We start from the raw sequence: 23,359 nt of genomic DNA, 5'->3' as shown, positions 1-23,359 counted from the left end.
AATGTGATCTATATTAATTATTGTGATTCATCTTTTAAATTTTTAGCTTTGAACGGGTTTAAATTTTAAACATTTTCTTTAATGTCATTTGAATGTAAACATTGAAATTCTTCAAGAATTTTGTTTTTGGGGTAATCATTATTCACCCAAAAAAAATAAAAAATTTACCCAAACATGCCAAAATTATTTATTTATTTATTTGCAAATTCCTCCATCAGAAAAGAAAAAACAAAAATACTCACAGTTGACCGCAGTGACTCTCAGTTAAAACTAGCAGAAAAGCCCGCGCGATGCTGCGGGTTTTGAAATTGCGTAGACAAAGTAAGATTGTTTATATATACAATGAGATTTAACTTACAGCATTATGTTTAACTAAGGGAGTATAAGTTGCAAAAAAGTAAGTAATAACATATTTTACAGGCTACTTGTTACGTTAAAATAGTAGACTTGTTTGTATATACATTGAGATGTTAATAGTGGGAAGTAGCCATCAAAATAGCAAAATTTGGATAGTTTTGAGCAGCATGCTGTTTAATTGGGCGAGTTTTGTTTTGCAATTTCTTCATGATTTTTCTTCTCTTTGATGGAGGTCTTGACCCTGTTATAAAAAAGTGGAAAAATAGTAAATGTTAATATTGATGAATGGGGAAAATTGAGTTAGGACAATAATCATAAACATTTAATTATGTATAAACAGGAATAATATAATTTAACAATTTAATAAGAAAGTTATAAATAGTTTTCCAATCTAGGAAATACAAAGTTACAAAATTAAGAGAACTAATGAGCAAGCTGTAGATGGTTTTCCAATTGAAGTAACACAAAGTAAACATATTTTAAATTCTGTGTTTATCTAAAGGAAAAGTTGAAGATAGGTAAACTAATCATGGTTGGATATATTGAAGAAAAATTGAAAAAAAGGATGTAAATATAATGTTTAGGCTTTTAATTCTCTTATGTATTAGGAACATATGACTCTTTTGCTCTTATTTAGAGTAAAAATTATTTAAGGGCTTGACATTTCTGTTGAAAAACGGGCAGAACCTCCCCTGAAAAACGGACATTTTCCAAAAAAATTCACCTGTAAATATGATTAAAATATAATACAACAATTCTAGATATCTATTATTTTATCAGACAACCAATTTCGGTTCATAATGATTAAACAGTATATATATATATATATATTAATATAAAGTCTTGTTAAATCCATATGTACAATTGAGACATTGAACTCAAAATTTATAATCAACCAAATTCACCAGATTAATGATTTAGATAAAATATTCAATGAGAACATCAAAGGGAAAATATTTAAAAGAGGAGAAAATTTTTAGCAATAAGCATATCCAACTTGTATCAATCAACAAAATAAAGATTATTTGTAAATAACTTGTATGCAAGCATAATCGATGAAAAGCAAATATAAAATCTTACAAAATAATTAAAATCAATTGACTAACATGACTAATAATGCTCAATTTAAAAAGACAATGAATTAGAGGAGTTTTATACCTCGAAAATGACAGCAGAATGCAAATGTCTAGTCCCTTGCCTTTTGGTGTATTTAAGCTGTGAAATAAACAAATAATTGAATTATATTTGGATCGAATCACATTTTTAGAGAAATATAGGTTATCACAGGATGAGAAAAAGATGACAAAATTTACATCACTATATGAAATCCTGCTTATATTTTTAACACCAACATAAATTTAGTTTTGTGTAAACAACTTCACAATTACAAATATCTATTATTATATTAAAGAATTAACTAAATTCTATAACGATCAAACAATATGCATATATTAATATCAAGCCTAGTTAAACAGATATACACAGTGAGCACATTTGACTCAAAACTCATAATCAATCAAGCCCCACCAAGTCAAGGAATCAAGTGAAATGTTTCCTGAGAACCCCAAAGAAAACCAATAGAGGTTAAGATAAAATAATTGCCAATTTCTATTTTGACAAAAAAAAAAAGTCTCTTGACAAAAAACTAAAAGAAAGAAAGTCTCTTGACAAAAAATCTCCCAGCCAACAAATTCTTCATATGGGAGGTATAGTGCTACCACCCTTCTCTTTCTTTTCTCTTTTCTCACTTCTCCTGACAAAAACTAAAAGAAAGAAAGTCTCCTTGACAAAAATCTCCCAGCACAAATTCTTCATATGGAAGGTATAGTGCTACCACCCTTCTCTTTCTTTTTCTCTTTCTCACTCACACAAACACATATATTCTATTGTTCCAAACAACCAATGCTCTAATAATAAGAATGAAACAGGGAGCACGGAAGGCTGTATGAGTGAGAGTATAAGTAAAGAAAGAGCTGAAGCTGCGAAAAATGATGCAGAACTACCACTCTTCAATTTAAAAAGAGTTAAACTGCTTGATAAATACTAATGTACAGTTTATCTAATATATGCTAACTTGGACAGGCCAAAGACATAACAGATTTAGGTTCCTTAAAGGAGGCAGCACAAATATTCATTCCAGGTACATTGTAGCATGATTTCTGTTTTCTCAGCCTCTCTAATTCTAAAAACCAAAAACTTCAATATATAACTTTAATTTTCTGTAAGTGTTGATCTAGATTTACATTCCCTTTGTCCTGACAACTCAATCGAACATCTCAATCAAAAGTCACCCTAAACAATCAAAATCACAAAACCACTCTCTCACTCAGGATTGAATCGTTGCACAGACTGTGATCTACATAAGCCTGCGGCAATCCTAATATCTAGGATATTATGTTCAATTGTAATTTTAAAGGACAAACCACACACATTCAAGCAAGAACTCTACAGCTACAGCATGCCTGCTCAATCAGGCCATACAATTTTCAGAACTTATGTACCAAGCATATCGAACTGAGAAAGTAAACCATATGTTTCCCCAGACACCATATGCTGGAGAGTCAATCTAAGAAGGGAAGATGGCACTTTATCAGCATGGTTGCTGGTTAATCATGCCTAATTTCTATTTTGTCAAAACCTGATTAATCTTCACTTCTTTTTTCCTTGTGTTTTATCATTAATTTTTTTCTCCATATTTAGAATACAACAACCAACAGCAGATAAAAAAAGAAAATTTTTTCAATAAAAAAAAAGCATGCTTAGTCTTTGCTTTCCAGTGTTTTATCAGCAACCAAAACAGAAATTGAGAATGATTTCCATTTCTAAGATTTCTCCAAGAGAGCAAAGTCATTGAATAGACAATTGATTAAAAAAATTAATAATAAGAATGATGGAAATACCTGAGCTAATCTGTGAGATTCAATCCCCTTCCTGATAGAACCCAATATGTTGTGAAATATAAATACCTCAGCTCCTCCTATATAGCATTAGGGATTACCCAAGAACCTGAAATCAAATTAACCAAATAAATGAACCCAAATTCGTAAAAAATAAATAAAAAATACCCTAAAGATATGTTGTGAAATATAAATACCTCAGCTCCTCTTATATAGCATTAGGGATTACCCAAGAACCTGAAATCAAAGTAACCAAATAAATGAACCCAAATTCGTAAAAAATAAATAAATAAAGCATTAGGGATTACCCAAGAACCTGAAATCAAAGTAACCAAATAAATGAACCCAAATTCGTGAAAAATAAATAAAAAATACCCTAAAGATAGAGCATGACTCACACCCACGCTCTACAAAGGACGAAAAATCTCCCAGCCAACAATCAAATTCATGAAATGAAGACCAAAAGATCTGTTAAAAAATTGACGGGATGCATACCTGAAGACAAAGGATGCAAAAATTCGCAAGCAAGAAAGATGGAAGTCTGAGTCGAAGGCTGTAGAAAGGATGAGAAATATCCCGACCACAAATCTGTGAGACAAAGACTAAAAGTGCGGCTGGATTTGCAGCGCACCTCCCAAACAAAAATCGACGGCCCCCCACGCATGTCTAACAATGAATGCAGATCTTCCATGGCTGCCCCCCAACCAGCTGGTTCGAAACGGACTGAAAATGGGCACTTCTCTGAGCGGACGAAACCTTCGCAACGAAGGGGAAGGGGCAAAAACGGGAACAGAAGAAGCTGTTTAGTTGAGGGCAGTTTCGTCAATTTACTGTTATGAAGGAAAAACAAAAAGAAAACAACAGCAAAATGAGGGCATTTCCGTCATTATACTGTGCTTAGCTACAGTGTTTAGTTGCATTGGGTTTTAGTATATATAGAATTTGTAAAATTCTTCACTGACTGCCCAAGTATTTTCCTATTCTTTTCGTACGAACCTTTCAGAGCCCGCTTCGTTTTCATCTCTCTCACTCTCCCCCAACTGTATATGAACTTCCAGACGAAGTTGCTTCCTCAACAAGTTTTTAAATATGGAATATTCAGTGTCCTTTGAAATTCCAAAGTGGCCCAACTCAGTTTGTTTTAAAGGCACACCTTCTCTGTTACTCTTACATTTGCCTACAGTTTTCTTCACATTCTCTGTTTTTCTAGTTTCAATCTTACTCTCTTCCCAAAGATCACAATCTTAGTCTCTTCTTGATCAGTTTCTGTAAGTCCCTTCCCCCTTTCTTTAACTTGTTGGCATTAACACGCCGTTTGTTTCTTTGCAATTTGGGCACCGATTCGAATTTGTTGTCCTTTATGTTTTAGTTACTCTGTGAACAAATGGGTTTGTTTTTTGTTTTTGCTTTGTGAATGATGCAGGGAGAAACTGTGGAACCAATTAACATGGAGATAGACGGAACCCAACAACAATCTGCTGCTCCTCTTCTTGTGGAAGAAGCGACACAAGAGTTTGGTAACTTCTCTAACCTCTGCGCATGCCTTGACTGCCTTTTATAAGTTATACCTGTAGAATTATTAGTTTACAACACTTACTGTTGTTTAAAATCCTTTCCATTTTTGTTCTTTTTACAAATTTTTCCGGCATAAATTTCTTTTGTCATTTCTAGTTGCCATGTGTGCAGAGAGTGAGCCTTATGATGATGAACAACCCAGTTATGTCCCAGCTGAGCTTGTCAAACCTTGGTGTTCAAATGATGCTAGTGCATTGTATCATTGCTACTTAATTCAGATGAAGCCGAATTTTTGTTATGATATTCCAGTTAATGATATCGTACTTGGCATGAGGAGCGAACTTGATTGCGATATTGCAAATATGACTTTTGACTTGGAAGTTGGCAGGGGTACTATAACTGTAAACTTTAAAAAGGCCGCAGAGATTCATCTTAGTTCAGAGCAAGTAATGTTTCCTGCATTTCAATATTTTTTTAGTATTATTATTATATCATATGAAAAATGAATTAACGGTTTCCCTTGTTTCTGTAATTTTATTTGCCAGGTTCTTCAATGCAGAAGGTTCCAAATCACAATTTTTCGAATTCTACTGGATCACGAATTGCCAAATTTGGGAAAAGTTTTAGAGAGACTTTGTTTGGGACAAAATCTTGGGATTGAATCAATTGATTACCTTTTGCTTCCTGCAGCAAGAATGCACCAGAGACCTTCAATCATTGATTGGGAATGTGTGACGTCTGTTTCGTTTCGATGTGAAGAAAATTCTGAGTATCATGTAGATTGTTCTCCACCCAAAAATTGTTCCGGTGTTCTACATACCAAAAATGGTATGGTTTGTACTTGCAGGATCCAGAATTCCTTGGTCTATACCCCTCATACTGGTCTCCTGTATTGCATCACTGGTTTGTTGCATGACTTGAATGGGAACTCACTTCTGAGACCTAGGGGCAGGAGAGCCCGAAGCTACAAGACGCACTATGAAGAAAAGTATATTCTTGTATCATATACCTCTATAATTTGCACGAGTCATCTTTGCATTTTAGTGATCATGTGTATCCAAAGAAAGGACATCATGAAATATTCAGAGTTGTTTCTGTTTCTATTGGATGAAATGTTGTTTCTTGTGCCATTAGGCCAGTATTTACGTACGTGGAGTATGTTTTCTCTTGTATGCAATCCATTTATAAATAACTTGAATCATTCTCTTGTTTCAGGCATGGGATCAAGTTGCGTTTTGATCAGCAGTTATGGCTCAAGGGGAAACACATTTTCAAAGTACAAAATTATCTTAAGAGTTGCAGACTACATGCAGAAAGAGGTCTGATTTTCTAATCTCTTTTAGATAAGGAAGCCTAGTTTCATTTAATTGTTCGGTATGTTTTCTGCTCATCTTTGCAGTCTAGTTTCATAACCTATTTCTAATATATCAAATTGCGGTTTGGAGATGCTTTGTGTTTTTAGAGTCTTTCTTGTTGTACCCTCTGCTATTGTATAATTAGAGGAAAAGGGAATGCATATGTTTGTTTTTAGAGTCTTTCTTGTTGCCTGAATTGTGGAAATTTAAATGTTGCGTTTTTATCACTTTGATTTATTAATTGCAATTCGGTAGATTAGGTGTGACGAATTTATATGCTGATTTTACAATACTTTCTTTGCAGATTCATGTCATACATCTGTTGAATTGCCGCCTGAACTTTGCTCTATAGTCATGTCGCCTTTATCAGTCAGCAATTTATATTCATTCTCCTTTGTTCCATCCATCATGCATCGTCTTGAATCTTTACTTCTTGCTGTCAACTTGAAAAGGATGGTTTTGGATCGTTGCACAGAAAATGTTACTATTCCAACCATTAAGGTATGCTACATTTGTTCACAGGACAAAGTATTATGCTATATTTTTCATCGAGACGGCACATTTCTGTGCCCAGGTGCTTGCTGATATTTGCATAGTGATTTCCTTTTTTTCTTTTTCCCTTTAAGTTGATGAAAATGAATGTCAGGCTAGGTTGTTTTCCATGATACCACTTTGATTTTACTCAGGATGACCCCATTCCTCTGTTTTCCATATAAAATCCTCTATGTTTTCATGATACAACTTAGATAATTGATTATTGTTAGTGGTAAAGGCTTCAGTGGAATCGTAAAGTGGGTATCCGTGCTGGCTTTACGATTACGACCTCCTTGTTGTCATAGTATTTATAAGGAAAACAGAGGAATGGGTGTCCTCTGGCCTATAAGAACTGACGACCAAGTGATTCTTTATCTGCGTATCCTTGATTTTTTGTGTTCTGAACGTTACATCTGAGTTTGTTCTGTATCCAATATCTACCGTAGGTATTGGAAGCTATTACCACAAAGCATTGCAAAGAGAACTTGCATTTGGAATCCTTAGAGGCTCTTGGAGATTCATTTCTTAAGTATGCTGCAAGTCAGCAGCTTTTTAAAACCTATCAAAATGATGATGAGGGGGATCTTACTGTAAAGAGGGAAAAAATAATTTCCAATGATGCCCTTTGCAAGTTTGGCTGTGACCGCAAACTTCCGGTAGCATTCCTTTATTCGATTTACTTTTTGTGTTTTAGATGTTGTTATCCTCATGAACTGAGAGCTGCGTTCAGATTGTTAACCCGCTTGACTTCTCTACGATTGTTTTTGTATTGTAGGGCTTTATTCGTAACGAGTGTTTTGATCCGAAATCGTGGATTATACCTGGAGATTATTCTGGAGGTTCTTTCTTAAATGAGGAGTTGCTTTTTAATAAAAGGAATATCTACATTAGGGGAAGAAGGAAGGTAAAAAGTAAAAGGGTTGCTGATGTAGTTGAGGCACTAATTGGTGCATTTCTTAGCACAGGTGGTGAAATAGCTGCCATATATTTCATGAATTGGGTTGGTATAAAAGTGGATTTAGTCCATATACCATATGAGAGGCACTTCCAAGTGCAGCCAGAGAAGCTCATTGATGTCAGACATTTAGAATCCCTGCTTAACAACTATTCCTTTCGTCATCCTCATCTTCTACTGGAAGCACTAACCCATAGATCTTACATGCTTCCTCAGATTCCAGGATGTTACGAGGTACATACAAATGCAATTATGCAATGACGATGAAATTTATTACATGCATGTCTACTTTGTAAAACGTTAATTGTATGGCTCATCCTAACCTATAACTGTTGTTCTTTGCTTGTACGGAAATACAAAACTCAGTTCATTTCACTTCCACGTTTGTTCAATTCTGTCTCTTTGAATTTACTCCTTAAAGCAGCGGTTTAGCGTAAAAAGTTATCAGAAGTGTGTTCTTTGTTGTGCAGCGGCTAGAATTTCTTGGTGATGCAGTGTTGGATTATGTGATCACTGTTTACTTGTACAATAAGTATCCTGGTATGTCACCGGGAGTTTTAACTGATATGAGGTCTGCTTCTGTGAACAACAATTGTTATGCACTATCTGCAGTGAAACATCGACTACACGAACACATTCTTGCTCCGGACAATGTCCACAGTAATATTGCCAACACTGTTAACAATTTTGAGAGGTTATCCATGGAATCAACTTTTGGATGGGAATCTGAGACATCTTTCTCCGAGGTTGGTTTTAATGCTTATCATGTTCATATCATTTCTCTGCTACACTTTTTCCTTCTTTCTCTTGGTTGCTACAAGAATAAACGTTTCTCCTGGATGAATCAACTTGAATGAACTCAATTTCCTTTAATAAAATCATTTACTAACTCTTTCTGGGAGAGATCCAATTTAACAAAACAAATCTAAATCATATATTTTGTTAGTAAATAAATCATTTACTAACTCCTCTGCATTTTAACAATTTATAACAGGTACTTGCAGATATTATTGAGTCTCTAGCAGGGGCAATTTTTGTTGATTCTGAATATGATAAGAATGCCGTATTTCAAAGTATACGTCCCCTTTTAGAGCCGTTGGTTTCTCCAGAAACGATGCCGCTCAATCCTGTAAAAGAGTTCCATGACTATTGCCAAAAAATGCAGTATATTATGAAGAAACCTGTGAAGTCCATCCAAAACGGTGTGGCTACCAGGACAATAGAGGTTGAAGCGAACGGGGTTGTCAAATACACATATACATCAACAGCTTCTAATAACGATACAGCAAAAAGATTAGCTTGCAAAGAATTTTTGAGGTTGTCGAAAGGAAACTAATCCGAAATGAAACTAGTTTTAAAGATGTTCCGGCATACATATAGCTTCAAAGACATTATGAATATTTGTGTTGTAGTATTGGGATTTATAATATTCTTGGATAACCATATGTCTTGTCACATTCAAACTTATGTAGTTGTCATTCTATACTACTATTATGTCACACATAGGCATCTTATATATATGTCAGGCAAGCACTCTGACAAGAGAATTCATGTTCTAATGTACTTCAGTTTGCGTCTTGGATGAACACACAATTTATAGCCAGTTTTGTTCATAATGCGAAAAAAAGAAGTTCGAAAACTAAGATCCAATATGTAAACTTGGATTGTATTCTTAGGAAAGTGTTTGGGATTAAATCTGTAAACTTGGATTGTCATTTTTTAAATCAGGCGTTTTCATTTTATTACACACTTTTTTCACCCAAGATTCTTCTTTAACTTGGCAATAAAATTTAATTCATATTCTTACTTTTCTAAATAAAAATATAGAGGCGTAAATCGAAAGTATGATAAAGTAAAAGGCAGAAAATGATGAAACATTCAAAGTATCAGAAAATGCCTTTGGTTAATGCAAACATTAAGAATATAAATTATTAATTAAATAAGGATAATATGATAAATTCACATTTTTTCATATTAAAAAAATTAAAATTAAAATTAAAAGAAAAATTAAATAATAAATCTTATTTTAATAGAACACAACTATCCATTATCTTTTTCTAATTCTAAAACAAATTTAAAATTTTCAAAAAAAAAGCATCTCGCAGGCCCGTGTGCCGAGAGACTAATTAAAAATTGTAATGTTCTCGCATAAAGCATTGTCCTAATCATTTCGTTCCCAAAGAACTTTTCAGGGCCCGCTTCTCTCACTCTCTCCCTAACTTTATACGAACCTTACAGACGAAGTGGCTTCCTCAACAAGTTTTTAAATATGGACTATTCAGTGTCCTTTGAAATTCCAAAGTAAAGACACACCTTCTCTGTTACACTTACATTTGCCTGCAGTTTTCGGATTCCCTGTCTTTCTAGTTTCAATCTTAGTCTCTTCCCAAAGATCACAATCTTAGTCTCTTCTTGGTCAGTTTCTGTAAGTCCCGCCCCACTTTCTTTAACTTAACTGTTGGCTTTAACACGCCGTTTGTTTCTTTGCAATTTGGGCACCGATTCGAATTTGTTGTCCTTCATGTTTTAGTTACTCTTTAAACGAATGGGTTTGTTTTTGTTTTTGTTTTGTGAATGATCCAGGGAGAAACTATGGAACCAATTAACATTGAGATAGACGGAACCCAACAACAATCTGCTGCTGCTCTTCTTGTGGAAGAAGCGACACAAGAGCTTGGTAACTTCTCTAACCTCTGCCCATGCCTTTGCTGCCTCTTATAAGTTATACAACACTTACTGTTGCTTAAAATTCTTTCCATTTTTGTTCTTTTTACAATTTTTTCTGGTACGTAGATTTCTTTTGAAATTTCTAGTTGCCATGTGTGCAGCAAGTGAACCTTATGATGATCAACAACCCAGTTATGTACCACCTGAGCTTGTCAAACCTTGGTGTTCAAATGATGCTAGTGTATTGTATCATTGCTACTTAATCCAGATGAAGCCAAATTTTTGTTCTGATATTCCTGTTAATGATATCGTGCTTGGCATGAGGAGCGAACTTGATTGCGATGTTGCAAATATGAATTTTGATTTGGGAGTTGGCAAGAGTACTATAACAGTAAACTTTAAAAAGGCCGCAGAGATTCATCTCAGTTCAGAGCAAGTAATGTTTCCTGAATTTTATTACTTTTTTAGTATAATACAAGAAAATAAATTAACAGGTTACCTTGTTTCTTTAATTTTGTTTGTCAGATTCTTCAATGCAGAAGGTTCCAAATCACAATTTTTCGAATTCTAATGGATCACAATTTGCAAAAGTTGGAAGAAGTTTTAGAAAGACTTAGTGTGGGACAAAATCTTGAGGTTGAATCAATTGATTACCTTTTGCTCCCGGCAGCAAGAATGCACCAGAGACCTTTCATCATTGATTGGGAATGCGTTATGTCTGTGCCGTTTAGATCTGAAGAAAATTCTGAGTATCACGTAGATTCTTCTCCACCCAACAATTGTTCTCGTGTTCTACATACCAAAAATGGTATGGTTTGTACTTGCAGGATCCAGAATTCCTTGGTCTATACCCCTCATACTGGTCTCCTGTATTGCATCACTGGTTTGTTGAATGACTTGAATGGGAACTCACGTATGATACCTAGGCGCAGGAGAGCTCGTACCTACAAGACACACTATGAAGAAAAGTATATTCTTGTATCATATGCCTCTATAATTTTCATGTGTCATCTTTGGATTTTAGTGATCATGTGTATCCAAAGAAAGGACATCATGAAATGTTCAGAGTAGTTTCTGTTTCTATTGGATGAAATGTTGTTTCTTGTGCCATTAGGGAAGTATTTACGTACATGGAGTGTGTTTTCTCTTGTATGCAATCCATTTATAAGTAACTTGAATCATTCTCTTGTTTCAGGCATGGGATCAAGTTGCGTTTTGATCAGCAGTTATTGCTCAAGGGGAAACACATTTTCAAAGTACAAAATTATCTTCAGAGTTGCAGACAACAGACAGAAAAAGGTCTGATTTTCTAACTTCTTTTAGATAAGGAAGCCTAGTTTCATTTAATTGTTCGGTATGTTTTCTGCTCATCTTTGCAGTCTTGTCTTTTGAACGAAAATTGTGATCAATAATTCATAACCCATTTCCAATATATCATAATGCGGTTTGGAGATGCGTTGAGTTTTCAGAGTCTTTCTTGTCGTCCCGTTTGCTATTGTATAATTAGAGGAAAAGGGAGTGCATATGCTTGCTATTGCTTTAAAGGTTGCCTGAATTGTGGAAATTTAAAGTTGCGTTTTTATCACTTTGATTTATTAATTGCAATTCAGTGGATTAGGTGTGACGAATTTATATGCTGATTTTACAATACTTTCTTTGCAGATTCATGTCATACATCTGTTGAATTGCCGCCTGAACTTTGCTCTATAGTCATGTCGCCTTTATCAGTCAGCAATTTATATTCATTCTCCCTTGTTCCATCCATCATGCATCGTCTTGAATCTTTACTTCTTGCTTTCAACTTGAAAAGGATGGTTTTGGATCGTTGCACTGAAAATGTTACTATTTCAACCATTAAGGTATGCTACATTTGTTCAGAGGACAAGGTATTATGCTATATTTTTCATCGAGACGACACATTTCTGTGATCAGGTGCTTGCTGATATTTGTATAGTGAATTTCTTTTTTTTTTCTTTTCCCCCTTAAGTTGATGAAAATGAATGTCAGGCTAGGTTGTTTTCCATGACATCTCTTTGAATTTACTCAGGATGACCCCATCCCTCTGTTTTCCTTATAAAATCCTCTATGTTTTCATGATACAACTTTAGATAATTGATTATTGTTAGTGGTAAAGGCTTCAGTGGAATCATAAAGTGGTTATCCGTGATGGCTCTACGACCTCCTTGTTGTCATAGTATGTATGGAATGAGTGTGATGAAGCAAGGTTTGAGTAATACATCTTCTTTTTTATGATGATAAACAAATTTTCATTCAACGAAAAAGAGAGAGTAAAAAAGAACAGAGGACAAGGTGTCCTCTGGCCTATAAGAACTGATGACCAATTTCTAGAGAAATTTAAATCAGCCACAAAAAAACTACGTCATAATGGCAGAGACAAATTAACAAGAGTCTAAGACACAAAAGCTTTCCAATCAGACAGTATAACAGAAATGGAATAGTCCCAAAACTCTGGAGATATCTGAGCCTATAAAGATTACCCGGATCGGACTCTGCCCCCACAAACTATCAAGTTTGAGTAGATAATGTATCAGTGAGTTGATGCAGTCTTTGGATCATCAAGTTTTGGTATTTGTCAACTCAAATATGGCTTATCCGTTCTTTTTTTACTTGGCAACTGGTATCAATTGTAGTCGTAGTGTTGTTGTCAACTTCTAAATGGAACATGACTCCAACTCTTTTCTTGTTTTTTTCCATACATTATGCAAGTGATTATTTGTCTTTATATCCTTGCTTTTTTGTGGTTCTGAGCTTTACATCTGGGTTTGTTCTACATCAATATATATCGCTAGGTCTTGGAAGCTATTACCACAAAACATTGCCAAGAGAACTTGCATTTGGAATCCTTAGAGGCTCTTGGAGATTCATTTCTAAAGTATGCTGCAAGTCAGCAGCTTTTTAAAACCTATCAAAATGATGATGAGGGCGATCTTACTGAAAAGAAGGAAAAAATAATTTCTAATGCTGCCCTATGCAAGCTTGGATGTGACTGCAAACTTCCGGTAGCATTTCGTTATCTATGTAATTTTTCGTGTTTTAGATCTTGTTATGCTCATGAATCTGGCTGAAAGCTGCATTCAGATTGTTACCATTATCATTTTAGAACTTTGTCTATTTACTTTCAATGCTTTTGTATTGTAGGGCTTTATTCGTAACGAATGTTTTGATCCGAAAAAGTGGATTATACCTGGAGATTATTCTGGAAGTTCTTTCTTAAATGAGAAGTTGCCTTTTAATGAAAAAAACATCTACATTAGGGGAACAAGGAAGATAAAAGGTAAAAGGGTTGCTGATGTAGTTGAGGCACTAATTGGTGCATTTCTTAGCACAGGTGGTGAAATAGCTGCCATATATTTCATGAATTGGGTTGGTATAAAGGTGGATTTATTCCATATACCTTATGAGAGGCACTTCCAAGTGCAGCCAGAGAAGCTCATTGATGTCAGACATTTAGAATCCCTGCTTAACAACTATTCATTTCGTGATCCTTCTCTTTTACTGGAAGCACTAACCCATGGTTCTTACATGCTTCCTCAGATTCCAGGATGTTATGAGGTACGTGCAAATGCAATTATGCAATGACAATGAAATTTATTGCATGCATGCCTACTGTGTAAACTGTTAATTGTATGGTACATCCTAACTCATAACAGTGTTTCTTTTGCGTTGCGGAAATACAAAACTCAGATTTCACTTCCAAGTTTGTTCGATTCTGTCTCTTTTTTTTTCTTTTTTTTTTCATTCCGTCTCATTGATATGCCATCTTTTACGTAAATATTCTTTGTTGTGCAGCGGCTTGAATTTCTTGGCGATGCGGTGTTGGATTATGTTATCACTGCTCATTTGTACCATAAGTATCCTGATATGTCACCAGGACTTTTAACTGATATGAGGTCTGCTTCCGTGAACAACATTTGTTATGCACGAACTGCTGTGAGAGCTGGATTACACAAACACATTCTTGCTTCGGACTGTGTCCTCCACACTGATATTGCTAACACTGTCAACAATTTTGGGAGCTTATCTGCAGAATCAACTTTTGGATGGGAATCTGAGACATACTTCTCCGAGGTTGATTTTTAATGCTTATCATGCTCATATCATTTCTCTTCTACACTTTTTCCTTCTTTCTTTTGGTTGCTATAGGAATAAACTTTTCTCCTGGATGAATCAACTTGAATAAACTCAATTGCCTTTAATAAAATCATTTACTAACTCTTTTTGGGGAGATCCAATTTAACAAAACAAATCTAACAAAACAAATCTAAATCATATATTTGTTAGTAAATAAATCATTTACTAACTCCTCTGCATTTGAACAATTTATAACAGGTACTTGCAGATATTATTGAGTCTCTAGCAGGGGCAATTTTTGTTGATTCTGAATATGATAAGAATGCCGTATTTAAAAGTATACGTCCCCTTTTAGAGCCGTTGGTTTCTCCAGAAACGATGCCGCTCAATCCTGCAAAAGAGTTCCATGACTATTGCCAAAAAATGCAGTACATTATGAAGAAACCTGTGAAGTCCATCCAAAACGGTGTGGCCACCAGGACAATAGAGGTTGAAGCAAACGGGGTCGTCAAATACACACATACATCAACAGCTTCTAATAACGATACAGCAAAAAGATTAGCTTGCAGAGAATTTTTGAGGTTGTCCAAAGGAAACTAATCCGAAATGGAACAAGTTTGAAAGATGTACAAGCATAGAGATAGCTTCAAAGGGATTATGAATATTTGTGTTGTAATATTGGGATTTATAATAACTCTTGATTAACAATAAGTCTTGTCACATTCAAAGTTATGTAATGATCGATCATTCTATACTACTATTCTGTCACACATAGGCATCTTATATATATGTTTCATTCATAATGCGAAAAAAAGAAGTTCAAAAACTAACATCTCCAATCTGTAAACTTGGATTGTATGTGTGTGTATGTGTATATGTATGCTTTTTGAGCCAAACTTCTTCTTGGTTGATTTGTTTGCTTTGGTGTATGTGTATGCAATTTCTTCGTGGGTGGTTTGTGTGTCGTCATAATCCGTCAATGACAAGATCTTAGAGTGTTTTCATACAACAATGTTCAAAATTGTTACATAACAATTAACACATGAAAATATGCTCAGCTAAAAATAGAAAAGAAAAAACCAAAATACTCACAGTGACTCAGTTAAAAATTAGAAAGTTCTCCCATAAAGCATTTTCCTACTCTTTTTTCTTCCCAACGAACCTTTCACATCTAAATGATTAGCGACAAAATCTTGTTTTTAACAACCTATATTTCACACAAGAGGACTACTAAACATCCACAAAAAGTAAAGACCCTGTTGCACCACATATGCACTTGTTTATTTGAATTGAACCCAGAAAGAAACCTCACCCATAATCTTTTAGCAATAGCTATAATACCCAATTAACACAAATCAAGACCACAAATCAATCTGTCGAAGAAAATCATGTAGAAATGTGTCTTTAAGGTTTAAGATTTTAAATTTGTCGTCTTGATTATCACTCCACTAATAGAAAAACCTAATAATCTTATAAAAAAATGACTGCTTGGTAATACTTGATGATGATACTTACAAACTGGAAGCACCACCACTTGGGTTGTGAGCCCCCGACTATGAGGTGTCAATTGCTGCACAACCAATGTAAAAAAAGAAAAATCAAAATCAAAATTCTCCAAAAGCAAAGGAGAGAGAGAGAGAGAGAGAGAGAGAGAGATTCGAAGAAAGCTATAATCATAGAATTTGATGAAAGTAGAATAACAGGACTTGATACCTTGAGGAAAATCTGAAACGGGCTCTTCAGTGATGTCCATTGAAGCGGAATCGTTTATCTTTCTTCTTGTTCCTGTTCGTCGCCATTGCTTGGGAGATGGAACTGAAAAATCGTATAAAAAATCATACAAATTAACAATACCCATGAAGGAATAAGAGAGGTATCTAAAGGGAGAGATAAAAAAACTTGCCTGAGTACAACTTCGAAGAAGAGCAGAGTCGATGTTGAAGGAAACGAGAGAGAGAGAGAGAGAGGCGTTCCAGGGCTCGGACTCGCGTGTTCTGTTTAGCGAGCTCGCTATTTTGCGCACCATGTTTCAGGCTCGCTAGATTGCACGAGCGAGTGACGCATTTTTTATACTGTTGGACTATATAATCTCGTTTAAATTAGTCGCTCTCACCAAATATGGATTTTAAGTGCTAATTAACCCAGTCCAGTACAGTGAAAGGCTTACCAAACATGCCCTTACAATTTTAGGATTCTCTCTGGCTCTGCTTTCAGTCTTTTCCCGAAAATCACAATCTTAGTCTCTTCTTGGATCAGTTTCTGTGAGTCCCTCCCCTTTCTTTAACTTAACTGTTGGCTTTAACATGCCTTTGGTTTTTTTGCAATTTGGGCACCAATTCGAATTTGGTTGCCCTTTAATTATGTTGTAGTTACTCTAATGTTTTTGAGATATGGTATGAGAAAGCTCTTTAGAGAAATGGGTTTGTTTTTGTTTTTGCTTTGGTGAATGATGTCGAAAGAAACAATGGAACCAATTGACATGGAGATAGATGGAACCCAACAATCTGCTGATCCTCTTGTGGTGGAAGAAGCCACACAAGAGCTTGGTAACTTCTCTAAACTCTGCCCATGCCTTGACTGCCTCTTGTAAGTTATATTATACCTATCAAATTATTAGTTTAAAACACTTACTGTTGCTTAAAATTCTTTCCATTTTGGTTATTTTACTCATTTTTATGGCTCATAGATTTATTTTGCATTTCTAATTTCCATATGTGCAGGCAGTGAGCCTTATGATGATGAACAACCCAGTTATGTCCCAGCAGAGCTTGTCAAACCTTGGTGTTCAAATGATGCTAGTGTATTGTATCATTGCTACTTAATTGAGATGAAGCAGAATTTTTGTTCTTATATTCCTGTTAACAATGTTGTGCTTGGCCTGAGGAGCGAACTTAATTGCGATATTGCAAATATGAATTTTGATTTGGTAGTTGACAAGGGTACTATAACAGTGAACTTTAAAAAGGCCACCGAGATTCATCTTAGTCCAGAGCAAGTAATGTTTCCTGAATTTTATTACTTTTTTTAGTATGATATGATACAAAAAATAAATTAATGGTTTACCTTGTTTCTGTAATTTTATTTGCCAGGTTCTTCAATGCAGAAGGTTCCAAATCACAATTTTTCGAATTCTAGTGGATTGCAATTTGCAAAATTTGAAAGAAGTTTTAGAGAGACTTAGTTTGGGACAAAATATTGGGGTTGAATCTATTAATTACCTTTTGCTCCCGGCAGCAAGAATGCACCAGAAACCTTTGATCATTGATTGGGAATGCGTTATGTCTGTGCCGTTTCGATCTGAAGAAAATTCTGAGTATCACATAGATTGTTCTCCACCCAACAATTGTTCCGGTGTTCTACATACCAAAAATGGAATGGTTTGTACTTGCAGGGTCCAGAATTCCTTGGTCTGTACCCCTCATACTGGTCTCCTGGATTGCATCACTGGTTTGTTGGATGACTTGAATGGAAACTCACTTCTGAGACCTAGGGGCAGGAGAGCTCGTACCTACAAGACGCACTATGAAGAAAAGTATATTCTTGTATCATATACCCCTATAATTTGCATGTGTCATCTTTGAATTTTAGTGATCATGTGTATCCAAAAAAAAGAACATCATGAAATATTCAGTGTAGTTTCTGTTTATGGTTTGCTGAAATGTTGTTGTTTGTGCCATCGAGGCAGTATATACTACATGGAGTCTGTTTTATGTTATATTCAAGCCATTTATGAGTTGAATGGTTCTCTTGTTTCAGGCATGGGATCAATTTGCGTGTTGATCAACAGTTGTTGCTCAAGGGGAGACACATTTTCAGGGTACAAAATTATCTTCTGAGTCGCAGGCAACAGAGAAAAAAAGGTCTGTTGTGGAAGATCCTTTGAGTTTTTAAAATATTTTTTGTTGTCCCCTTTGCTATTAGAGGAAAAGGGAATGCATATGCTTGTTATTGGTTTAAAGGTTTCCTGAATTGTGAAAATGTAGCCTTTTTATCACTCTGATTTATTAATTGCAATTTAGTGCATTTGGTATGATGAATTTAAATGCTGATTTTGTAAGGTTTAGAACAACTACTTTCACTAAAGTTTTCTAGGATATAATTGACAATGCATTTTGATTTGTTAAAAAGCAGAGTCATGCAATCTGCATTGACATGTTAATTATGTGTTAAAATGAGGTAGAAGTAGAAAGAATCAGTGGGGGGATTTCATTCTTTCCATTCGGTCTAGTTCTTGTTTTTCTCATATTTCATTATTATTGAGTAAGAAACTTAATCTATGTTTTCTTTACAGAATCAAAGCCTGTTGAATTGCCGCCTGAACTTTGCTCTATAGTCATGTCACCTTTATCAATCAGCAATTTATATTCATTCTCAATTGTTCCATCCATCATGTATCGTCTTGAATCTTTACTTCTTGCTCTGAACTTGAAGAATATGATTTTGGATCGTTGCACAGAAAATGTTACTATTCCAACCATTAAGGTATGCTACAATTGTTCACGGGACAAGGAACTATGCTACATTTAATGTTTCTACATAAAGACGGCACATTTCTTTGCCCAGGTGCTTGCTGATATTCTATAGTAATTTTTTTTTTCTTTTTTTCTTTTAAGTTGTTTTCCATGAAAACTCTTTTAATTTGCTCAGGATAACCCCCTCCCTCTTTTTTCGTTCAAATTCCGCTATGTTTTCATGATACAAAAGTGGTTATCCTTGCTGGCTCTATGATCTCCTCGTTGTCATAGTATTTATGGAATGCGTGTGATAGAGCAAAGTTTGAGTAATACATCTTTCGGAGGACAAGGTGTCGTCTGGCCTATAAGACCTTATTAGCAATCTCTAAAGAAATTCAAATCAGTCACCAAAAACCTACATCAACATGGCACAGACAAATTAAAAAGGGTCAACAGCTTTCCAAACAGACAGTATAACAGAAAAGGAATAGTCCCTAAACTCTGGAGATGTCTGAGCCATAGAGATGCCCCGAGTAGGACTCTCTCTCAAAACTATCAGGTTTGAGTAGATAACGTATCAGTGAATTTATGTAGTCTTTGTGTCAGCAAGTCATGGTATTTTTCAACTCAAATATGGCCCACGGTTCAATTATTTTTTCCTTGGCACTACATAAGGTATCAATTGCAGTCGTGGTATTGTTGTCAAATTTTATATGGCACATAACTTCAATTCTTTTCTTTTTTTGGGCACATTGTCCAGATGATTATTTATATCTTTACCCTTGGTTTTTTGTGGTTCTGAACTTTACATCTAAGTTTGTTCTATATCCAATATCCGTTGTAGGTCTTGGAAGCTATTACAACAAAAGGATGCCAAGAGAACTTCAATTTGGAATCCTTAGAGACTCTTGGAGATTCATTTCTTAAGTATGCTACAAGTCAGCAACTTTTTAAAACCTATCAAAATAATGCTGAAGGCCTTCTTAGTGGACAGAGGGAAAAAATAGTTTCTAATCCTGCCCTCTGCAAGTTCGGTTGTGACCGCAAACTCCCGGTAACAGTTCTTTATTCAGTTTACCTTTGGTGTTTTAGATCTTGTTATTATCATGGATCTGGCTGAAAGCTGCCTTCAGCTTGTTACCGTTATCATTTTATAAATTTAATCTGTTTACTGTCAGTGTTTTATCCAAAGCTTCCTGCATGACCTCTCTACCATTGTTTTTGTATTGTAGGGCTTTATTCGTAATGAGTGTTTTGATCCAAAAAAGTGGACTATACCTGGAGATTATTCTGGAACTTCTTTCTTAAGTGAGGACTTGCCTTTTAATGAAAGAAACATCTACATTAGGGGAAGAAGGAAGGTAACAGATGAAACGGTTGCTGATGTAGTTGAGGCACTAATTGGTGCATTTCTTAGCACAGGTGGTGAAATAGCTGCCATATATTTCATGAATTGGGTTGGTATAAAGGTGGATTTAGTCCATATACCTTATAAGAGGCACTTCCAAGTGCAGCCAGAGAAGCTCATTGATGTCAGATATTTGAAGTCCCTGCTTAACTATTCATTTCATGATCCTTCTCTTCTACTGGAAGCACTAACCCATAGTTCTTGCATGCTTCCTAAGATTCCAGGATGTTATGAGGTACATGCAAATCCAATTACGCAATGAGAGTTAAATTTGTCACGTGCATGTCTAATGTGTAAAATGTTAATTTGTATGGCACATCCTAATTCATAACAGTGGTTCTTTGCTTGTTTGGAAATACAAAATTCAGCTCATTTCACTTCCAAGTTCGTTCAATTATGTCTATTGATATGCCATCTTTTACATATACAAATTTACTCCCTAAAGAAGCAGTTTAGCTTAAAAGCATGATGCACTTAATTTATTATTGTTACTTTCTCATGGGCTGAAATCTTTCAAGCCCTATTTGTACTTAGCTCATCAGAAGTATGTTCTTTGTTGTGCAGCGGCTAGAATTTCTGGGTGATGCAGTGTTGGATTATGTGATCACTTTTTATTTGTACAATAAGTATCGTGATATGTCATCACCTGGATTTATAACTGATATGAGGTCTGCTTCTGTGAACAATGATTGTTATGCACTATCTGCTGTGAAAGCTGGATTGCACAAACATATTCTTGCTTCGGACAATGTCGACAATGATATTGCCAATACTGTTAACAATTTTGGGAGGTTATCTATTGAATCAACTTTTGGATGGGAAATCGAGACATACTTCTCCGAGGTTGGTTTCTAGTACTTATCATGCTCATATCATTTCTCTGCTACACTTTTTCCTTCTGTTTTTTTTTTTTTTTTTTTTTTTTGGCTCCGACAATGTTCTTTTTAGGGATTCTAGGACTGCAAACATAGGGTAGGTAGAGGTAGAGATGGAAGAGGTATTTGGATCAAGAAAAGATTGTATGGTGTGAGTTTACCTTGGAGTTAGGTACGGTTGCTTTAACTGCTAGTTCCAGTGCTTCTCTTACTCAACTAAGCCTCTGCCTCTAAAATATTGGGGTAAGTTACATGAGTCATATTTTAAACTTTTTTTTCTTATGAAAAAAAGATTTTGAACTACTTCTCAGCATGAACTCTCCATCTCCAACTCATCTATAGTAACTATATCTTTTCTTTACCTTTTCTTTTGGTTCTATCATTGTTACCGTGTTTCTACCTTCACCTTATTGCCTTCATCAACTTGAATTGACTCCATTGGCTTTATGGTTACTTGCAAATCTAAATGATATAATTTAACTTAGTTTATAACAGGTACTTGCAGATATTATTGAATCTCTAGCAGGAGCAATTTTTGTTGATTCTGAATATGATAAGGATATCGTCTTTCAAAGTATACGTCCTCTCTTAGAGCCCTTGGTTACTCCAGAAACAATGCCGCTCAATCATATAAGAGAGTTCAAGGACATTTGCAAAAAAATGCAGTATATTATGAAGAAACCTGCCATCTACACCCCAAATGGTGTTGTTACCAGGACAATAGAGGTTGAAGCTAAGGGGGTCGTCATATACAAACATACATCAACAGTTTCTAATAACAAAACAGCAGAAAAAGTAGCTTGCAAATTTTTTTGGGAAATAGCCCAAAATGCCACCATTTTTATAATTGTAACTGAAAATACCACCCTTTTTAAAAAAATTTGGAACTATCACCTATAAATATAAAATTATTGTACCCTTATTGCTGATTTTTCACAAGTTCAGAAATTTGTTCTCTCAGCTCACACAACTCTCTCTCTCTAGCACAACTCTCTTTCTCTCTGGTATCTGTCTATCACAGCTCTCTGGCTCTCTCTTGGCTCTCTCTCTCTCTCTAGCACAACTCTCTGTCTCTCTCTCCAGATCAATCAGAATTCGGATCAACCCCTCATTGTCCGTCTCTTTCCACAAAACCACTCTCTATTCGTGAAACCAACCGCGAATCTCACAGAAGTTTCCTTCTTCAGCTCAAAAAGCATACGCCATGATTTGAATCACCAGGAATTAATCGGACCACCCCAACCAGGTTCATTTCTCTTTTGCCTTTTTCTGATTCGACCTATTTGAAATTGGATCTCGATCAGTTTTCAAATTTGATTTCAGTTTTTTAGGTTGGTTCTTATAATTGAATTTGAATTGAATCTGATTCGGTATTTTGTTTAAAGAATGACGTGGTTCAGTGGGAAAGTCTCTTTGGGGAACTTCCCCGATCTCACCGGGGCCGTGAATAAGCTCCAGGAGAGCGTCAAGAACATCGAGAAGAACAAGCTGATGATAATGAAGCTGATGTTAAAGGGCAACATCTGAGCTCAGGGGAAAATGCGTCTGACTCTTCAGTGATTGAATTGGAGAAGGTGAAGATGGAGATGAAGATGATGGAAGCTGCATTGCAAGGTGCTGCAAGACAGGCCCAGGTACATGATGAATGATTAGGTAGCATCTTATTTGAGAGCTCATAAGATCACAACCATTTATTATTATCCCTGTTCATTTAGTGGAACACTTGAGACAATACTACTGAACTTCTTGACTGGATTTCTTTAATTTAGAAGCGCTGTCTACATATATCGGAGGTTTATGAAGTTTGCTTAGTTAACCTGAACACCTTTAGTCTTGCAGATGGTGTGTGTCTGTGTCTGTGTCTGTTGATTTAGGAAAATAGAAACATTTTGTATTTCTGTATATGGTAATTAAGTTAAAGCAGCAACAAATACAAGAGAAGAATTATTATACTCTTTCTTCATTGTGGATCTCTCTGGGTGCAGCTATGTTACATTGTTAATGTCTGTTCAATTGTATGTATATCTACAGTTCTGAACGTCTGATATATTTGATTCTTTTTCCAGGCAAAAGTTGATGAGATTGCAAAGTTTATGAATAAAAATGAACAATTAAAATCTGCGATCGAGGATTTGAAGGTATGCATTTTGTAATATTTTTATACCTTCATTTGAGTAGATAAAATAATGGCTTGATCATGCATGTTTTACTTTGATTTTTCACTCTTGGTGTATAATGCACTTGTATTTG

At 35.3% G+C, this 23,359-nt stretch overlaps 3 protein-coding genes and 2 long non-coding RNA genes across 11 annotated transcripts in view; 3 read left to right on the top strand and 2 right to left on the bottom strand.

Annotated features, from left to right (window-relative positions):
• On the bottom strand, positions 272-4,029 carry LOC109950146. Its single transcript, XR_002272446.1, has 5 exons — positions 3,750-4,029; positions 3,452-3,491; positions 3,258-3,363; positions 1,516-1,572; positions 272-598 (listed from the first exon to the last, which is right to left on the bottom strand). It is a non-coding gene; the product is annotated as an uncharacterized LOC109950146 (long non-coding RNA).
• LOC18784446 (endoribonuclease Dicer homolog 2) lies at positions 4,283-9,191 on the top strand. The gene is made up of 10 exons (XM_007216825.2): positions 4,283-4,522; positions 4,678-4,771; positions 4,926-5,215; positions 5,315-5,757; positions 5,985-6,088; positions 6,429-6,625; positions 7,105-7,314; positions 7,434-7,847; positions 8,084-8,359; positions 8,608-9,191. Exons 2-10 carry the CDS (start codon positions 4,702-4,704, stop codon positions 8,947-8,949), a joined length of 2,346 nt encoding a protein of 781 aa, XP_007216887.2. The 5' UTR covers positions 4,283-4,522; positions 4,678-4,701; the 3' UTR covers positions 8,950-9,191.
• LOC18783540 (endoribonuclease Dicer homolog 2) lies at positions 9,855-15,140 on the top strand. Its single transcript, XM_007217757.2, has 10 exons — positions 9,855-10,038; positions 10,197-10,290; positions 10,442-10,716; positions 10,806-11,248; positions 11,476-11,579; positions 11,943-12,139; positions 13,091-13,300; positions 13,440-13,853; positions 14,091-14,369; positions 14,631-15,140. The coding sequence occupies exons 2-10, from the start codon at positions 10,206-10,208 to the stop codon at positions 14,970-14,972; spliced, it is 2,349 nt and encodes a 782-aa protein (XP_007217819.2). The 5' UTR covers positions 9,855-10,038; positions 10,197-10,205; the 3' UTR covers positions 14,973-15,140.
• LOC109950166 lies at positions 14,488-16,191 on the bottom strand. 2 transcript variants are annotated; one of them, XR_002272467.1, is made up of 3 exons: positions 16,086-16,191; positions 15,888-15,942; positions 14,488-14,763 (listed from the first exon to the last, which is right to left on the bottom strand). It is a non-coding gene; the product is annotated as an uncharacterized LOC109950166 (long non-coding RNA). The 2 variants fall into 2 exon arrangements; XR_002272466.1 differs by lacking the exon at positions 14,488-14,763 and adding an exon at positions 14,807-14,907.
• LOC18783447 (endoribonuclease Dicer homolog 2) overlaps positions 16,279-23,359 on the top strand; it is a 23,773-nt gene continuing 16,692 nt past the window's right edge. Inside the window, exons 1-11 of one of the 6 annotated variants that reach the window (XR_002272464.1) lie at positions 16,279-16,633; positions 16,832-16,918; positions 17,093-17,367; positions 17,462-17,904; positions 18,129-18,232; positions 18,664-18,854; positions 19,671-19,880; positions 20,059-20,469; positions 20,799-21,077; positions 21,605-22,355; positions 22,495-22,691. Coding sequence is in view for 2 of the 6 variants with exons in the window: in XM_020567911.1 (XP_020423500.1) it covers positions 16,819-16,918; positions 17,093-17,367; positions 17,462-17,904; positions 18,129-18,232; positions 18,664-18,854; positions 19,671-19,880; positions 20,059-20,469; positions 20,799-21,077; positions 21,605-21,917 (2,326 nt within the window). In the remaining 4 variants the exon portion in view is untranslated. The other 5 variants (XR_002272463.1, XR_002272462.1, XR_002272465.1 and 2 more) reach the window with 5 other exon arrangements.

Source organism: Prunus persica, chromosome G7, assembly GCF_000346465.2.
Source record: "Prunus persica cultivar Lovell chromosome G7, Prunus_persica_NCBIv2, whole genome shotgun sequence".
Classification (NCBI taxonomy): Eukaryota; Viridiplantae; Streptophyta; class Magnoliopsida; order Rosales; family Rosaceae; genus Prunus; species Prunus persica.
The sequence above is the reverse complement of the archived record's forward strand: the minus strand, read 5'-3'. Positions and strand labels throughout refer to the sequence as shown.